The following is a 6,000-nucleotide window of genomic DNA, read 5'->3' on the forward strand; positions in this document are numbered from 1 at the left end:
CTGTGAGAAGAAACACGAAGATGGAGAGGAAAAGTATTATCAAAACATTAATTGTTTCTCAGTGTACTGACAACACAGTAATTTTTTCATGTTATACTCTTATGACCCTATCAAATGTAATATGAGGATGTCTTCATTAATAGCTGTTAATACCCACAAAAGAACGAGTCACAGAATCTGGACATGCAAAGCCCATTTAGAAATCAATCTGGTATTTTCTCAGAAAATTAGCAATAGCGCTACCTCAGGATCCAGCTATACCACTCCTGGGCATATATCTGAAAAATGTTTAACCATATGACAAGGACATTTGCTCAGCTATGTTCATAACAGCTTTATTCATAATAGCCAAGATCTGGAAACAACCTAGATGCCTCTTAATGGAGGAATGGATACAGAAATTGTGGTACATTTACACAATGGAATACTACTCAGCAATTAAAATCATGAAATATTTGCAGGCAAATATTGGGAACAAGAAAAGATCATCCTGAGTGAGGTAACCCAGAACCAGAAAGACACCCATGGTATATACTCACTTATAAGTGGATATTAGCCATATAACATAGGATAATATACTAAGACCTATAGTTCTAGAGAAGTTAAATAACAGAGAGTATCCTAGGGAAGATGCTTAATCCTCATTCAGAGAGGCAAACAGATGGGCATCAGAAGTGGGTGAAGACAGGGAACAAGACAGGAGCCTGCCACAGAGGGCCTCTAAAAGACTCTACCCAGCAGGGTATCAAAGCAGATACTGATACTCATAGCCAAACTTTGGGCAGAATGCAGGGAATCTTATGGAGGAAGGGGGAGATAGAAAGACCTGGAGGGGACAGGAGCTCCACAAGGAGAACAAAAAAGACAAAAAATTCTATATATTCTTCAATTGGTCTTTTTCACTTGCGCCAACTTCCCAAGCTAGTAAAACTCTATCAAACTTAGCTTCAAAATAATATCCAAGACTCATGAAAGATAATTCACTAAAACTTCCAGAAAAAAAAAAAAAATCTCAGTTTTTTCATGACCTTGAGGTAGGATATTAGGTAAATATTTATAAACAGAGACATAAAAGTGCTATCAATTAAAAAAGTGATAAACTTTAAAAAAAAATCTTTACGGGCTGGAGAGCTGGCTCAGAGGTTAAGAGCACTGGCTGCTCATCCAGAGGTCCTGAGTTCAATTCCCAGCAACCACATGGTGGCTCATGATCATCTATAGTGAAATCTGGTGCCCTCTTCTGGTGTGGAAGCACACATGGAGGCAGAATGCTGTATAAGTAATAAAAATAAATAAATTTTTAAAAATCTTTACATAAAACCATGCTATTAAAAGAATAAAAGGATGAGCGTCTGGGGAGAAAGCTCCAGTTATAAGATTTCCATCTGGAGTATATAAAGAACTACACAGTAAAAGAGTGAGTCAGACAAACCCAAATGAAAAGGTTAGGGCCTCCTCGAAGATCTCAGTCCAAATGGATGGACACTCATAGTTTTTGTTGTCAATATGCATATTGACATTATATATATATATATATGTATATATAAACATATATATATACATACACTTACATGGATGGACATACATGCATGTATCATATTTATTATATATGTAGATACGTCTATTCTATCCAAATGGAACTACTTTTGACTTCCTCTGTTATTGTATCAAATCAAAGATTATTGCAGTAGCCTTTTAGCCATTCTTACATGCTTGTAGTCTTGTACTTTACCCAAAATTAGAGTTGTTACAACCAAAACCAAGTCATGTGCCTTTCAATCAAGGCCCAAGTCATGTGCCAAGCAAAGCAGGTTAGCTTACATGGGAATCAAAATAAAATGCTCTGAGGAGACATATCTCTGACTAGTGAAATAAAATAGCCACACTGTTCTCACCTGTAAATTTTCCTCATAAACTACTTTTTTTTCTTAATTGCTTATTCTCTATTTTCCTGGTTCTGCATTTTAGAATCTGACTCTCTGACAATAATGAGAAAGCTAAATGAGAACACCTACTTTCTCTGTCTTCTTTAAACCCCTCACATCAATATAAGAACCTAGCATAAGGTAAGCAATGCTGATGGATGAATCTTTTGTCATGAAAAACAGAAAACAGAAAGAGTGATCATTATCAGCCTTTTTCTTAAGAGTGCAAAACTAAAGGAATGAGTCACAGCAGGAAACTAAGAAAATTAAATTACTTAATGATAGTCATGAGTACATGCCAAGTCTTCTGTTCTTTCCCTCTCTTCCTCTCCTTTCCTGTCAGCCCACATGTGCACAAATGTGCATGAAGACACACATGACAGGATCATACAGTTAGAACAGATTCCCTACTTAATGACCTCTTAATGACCTTTTAGACTTTTTACTCTCACCATAATCATAAAATGTCTCTTATATTTTATATAAACACATATATATTATGCATAAATATATAAAGTAATAGATGATTTAAGATTATGTAAAATGTAAATATATATTACACTAATTATAAAGACTATAGAATCCCATTGACTCACAATTAAATGAAGATGGTGGATGGTGGCATTCAAGTAACCAGTCTTGATTCTATAAATATTATGCACCTTCCTTTGAGCCTTGCTTTGTGATCATGGGTCTTTTTTATATCCCTTTGAGACAGAACCTATTGTGTTCCGGCTGTCCTGGAACTGACTATGTAGATTAGGATGACCCCAAACTCACAGAGATCTGCCTGCCTCTCCCTCTGCCTCCAGAGTTTTAGGATTAAAGGTATGCACCACCACCCCTGACCCTCATATATCTTTTTTTCTATATCATGATACTTAATAAATTAATAGTTTGCTTCCTGGAATATGTATTTATGTACATATTTATGTACAATGTCATACATAATTGAGATCCTTTAAAGTTAGTTCCTTGAGCACAAGAATTTTTTTTTTCAAACAAAATGGGACTGTTTTTCAGGTCTGACATGTATTTCAAAATTCAGAAACTTCACATCCTAAAGATGACATTTTTGATAAGTGAGTCTTTTGAAAATTGGATTGTTTCAGTCAGAAGTCTTACCACCCACGCCCCATCAGACCTGGGTGTCTACGGTTAGTTGCCTTTTCTCTGTAGATACCAATTACCTTTTCAAAGGCTACCCAAAGGGATTTGCCACTTGACAGTTTGTTTAAAATTTAACTAAATGAACAAATATGATGGAGGTGAGATCCAATTTGGCTGTCAACCTACTTGACCCTTTAGTTTTAGTTTAAAAAAAATTGTTTCAAGCTTTCATATATACTTAGTGGCTCACAAATTGTTTGGCTGGTTGCTTTGTTTTCAGTTTTCTTAATTAAAAGATTGTTTGGTTGTGTTTTTAATTCCATAAATGGACAATCTGGGGAAATGAGCTTAATTTCTGGTATTTAACACTCTCACCTCTTCTCTTTCAGAAAACAGTAAGCATAACTCAATAGCAAGCCATAGCTTAAAAAGCAAATTAAATTAATTAAACTAAGGTCCTTCATTCTCTGAATATAACGGGGCCAATGTCAGATGAACATTTGTTTATTAAGCAGATAAAGCTTTTTAATAAGGCAGAAAGTGATGTCTGGAGCAAATGGTAACTTTTACTTCTTAGTGTAAAATAATCATTAATGTTTGAGAAGACAGTAGTTTCTGGGTTCATTGCAGAACTGTATGCAGCAGGGTCTGGACTGAGATAATATAGATGCGTCAATGTCTGAAAGTGAGAATTCTAGCTTTATTGTGGCCAATCCGCATTAGTAAACCTCTCCAAATGGCAGATTTCTGGAGATTATTTTTTATTTAACTTTTATTAATTACACTTTATTCATTTTGTATCTCCCCCATGAGCCCCTCCCTCCTCCCCTCCCGATCCCACCCTCCTTCCCCTTTCTGCATGCATGCCCCTCCCCAAGTCCACTGATAGGGGAGGTTCTCCTCTCCTTTCTGATCTTAGTCTATCAGTTCTCATCAAAAGTGGCTGCATTGTCATCTTCTGTAGCCTGGTAAGGCTGCTCCCCCTCAGGGGGAGGTGATCAAAGAGCAGGCCAATCAGTTTATGTCAGAGGCAGTCCCTGTTCCCATTACTATGTAACCCACTTGGACTCTGAACTGCCATGGGCTACATCTGTGCAGGGGTTCTAGGTTATCTCCATGAATAGTCCTTGGTTGGAGTATGAGTCTCTGGGAAGTTCCCTGTGTTCAAATTTTCTTGTTCTATTGCTCTCCTTGCGGAGTTCCTGTCCTCGATTTCAGGAGATTTTAAATGAGAATATTTTAAAAACTGTAACATGTATTACCAGGACTTTGGGGAAATTCAGCATCATAGTTCTAACAATGTTTGTCAATTATGATTCTAACAATATTTGTAGTTTTTAACTAATGTTTAGGATTATTATTGGGCTTAAATGATTTATTGAATATCCTTTCCACCTCTTTGTACTTTGAAAGCCACTTCTTCAACATTTGCTAAGATTCTTGAAATGTGCTCTTTTAGATCAGTAGTCTGTATCCCAACTGTGTTCCCTAAGCCTTGCTGGGCCTTGCTGAGGAAGTGTAGCAGGGAGGTGGCCTATCATATTCATGACTGGGGTGTGGTCATCTGCCTAAGAAAGTGCTACCATGTAATAATGGAAAGGTAACAAGACAAACTAAATGGTATAGAAATATTGCAAGGGCCATAAGAGGTGAAGCATTAGTCTCCTTACCTATCACATGAAAATAACACTCGGCCTAACAAGGTTGTGTTTATAACCATGAGAAATGTTGTGGCAATAATTAGCAAAAGCATTCAACTCACAGTTAAATGGAAAGTATGTAAAAATCTATAATGTTGGCAGGCAGTCTGTGCCAGCTAGAGCAGGATTTCAAGAGACTCGATTGATACTCTAATGAACTCAAATCTTCAGCTCGCTAAAAGCAATTGTGCCAACATTAGTAAGCATTCTGGAGAGGTCTTAGAACAAAGAACATTTCACATCACCTTTCAGGGTGCATGGTGGGTAAGACGGGACTGCTGTAGACAGTTGGGACTTGTGTAAAGGAATTTTGGATTTGATGACTAAAAGGAAAGATGATATTTTTAAGTTTGCTTTTTGTTTTCTCTTCCACAGTAATTAGTGAAGGCCAAAGGCAGCAACTGGCATCTGTGAGCTACTCCTCTCGCTATGCTCTGGGCCTCTTTTATGAAGCAGGCATGAAGATTGATGTCCCTTGGGCTGGCCGCTACATCACCAGTAATCCCTGCATACGCTTCATCTCCATCGATAATAAGAAGCGCAATCTAGGTCAGTACTCCCGTTATTGCCCTTAAACACAGTAACAATGGTGGCTGTAGGTTGAGGAAATGCTGTTTAATTGAGTGTTGCCATTCTGATCTGAGCAAATGTGACATTAAGTTTTATCCCCTGTGGCTTAGAGTTCAACATTTGCTCAGTCATGAAATACACAGTGCAACCAGAAAGGTTTCTCAGAAAATCTTTCGTCAGATGGTTTGTGTTATTGAGTTCATAAAAATAGTGTCAAAAGGTTTAAGATTTTAAAATGCCCTATGTTCTATTGCTTTAATTTGGATCGCTATATATGCAAATGTTTCTCTGCTTCTTGGTGAAATTCCTTTAGGTTATTTTGTTTGGGCTTTTTTTTTTTTAATTTGGTAATTGCTTATTCTATACTTCCCAGCTAGATTAAAAAATAAATTTTACCATGCTATGAAATCTATCACTTCCATATTATTTTAATATTTATGTACATTTCATCTTTTTTAAACAGTGCAATATAACAATAGTTCATGGCAAATATTTCATGAGAACTTTCCTAGGATTGATTCACAGGTTACCTTTCTGCTAAAGATAGCTCTAAAATTTAAATTTGATTTACAAGACTATATGTTGTAGAGGCAGGCAGATCTCTGAGAGTTTCAGGCCAGGTTGGCCTTCACAACAAGTTCCAAAGCTACACACACACACACACACACACACACACACACACACACACACACACA

The 6,000-nt window shown here is 36.8% G+C and overlaps 1 protein-coding gene across 2 annotated transcripts in view; it reads left to right on the forward strand.

Annotated features, from left to right (window-relative positions):
- Rnls (renalase, FAD dependent amine oxidase) overlaps positions 1–6,000 on the forward strand; it is a 230,252-nt gene that overhangs the window by 165,873 nt on the left and 58,379 nt on the right. For both annotated transcript variants that reach the window (XM_055614145.1, XM_055614144.1), the window contains exon 5: positions 5,111–5,284. In XM_055614145.1, coding sequence (XP_055470120.1) covers positions 5,111–5,284 — 174 coding nt within the window. The remainder of the gene's footprint in view (positions 1–5,110; positions 5,285–6,000) is intronic.

This window comes from Psammomys obesus, unplaced genomic scaffold (genome assembly GCF_907164565.1).
Source record: "Psammomys obesus unplaced genomic scaffold, mPsaObe1.curated_primary_1811, whole genome shotgun sequence".
In the NCBI taxonomy this organism is placed as follows: Eukaryota; Metazoa; Chordata; class Mammalia; order Rodentia; family Muridae; genus Psammomys; species Psammomys obesus.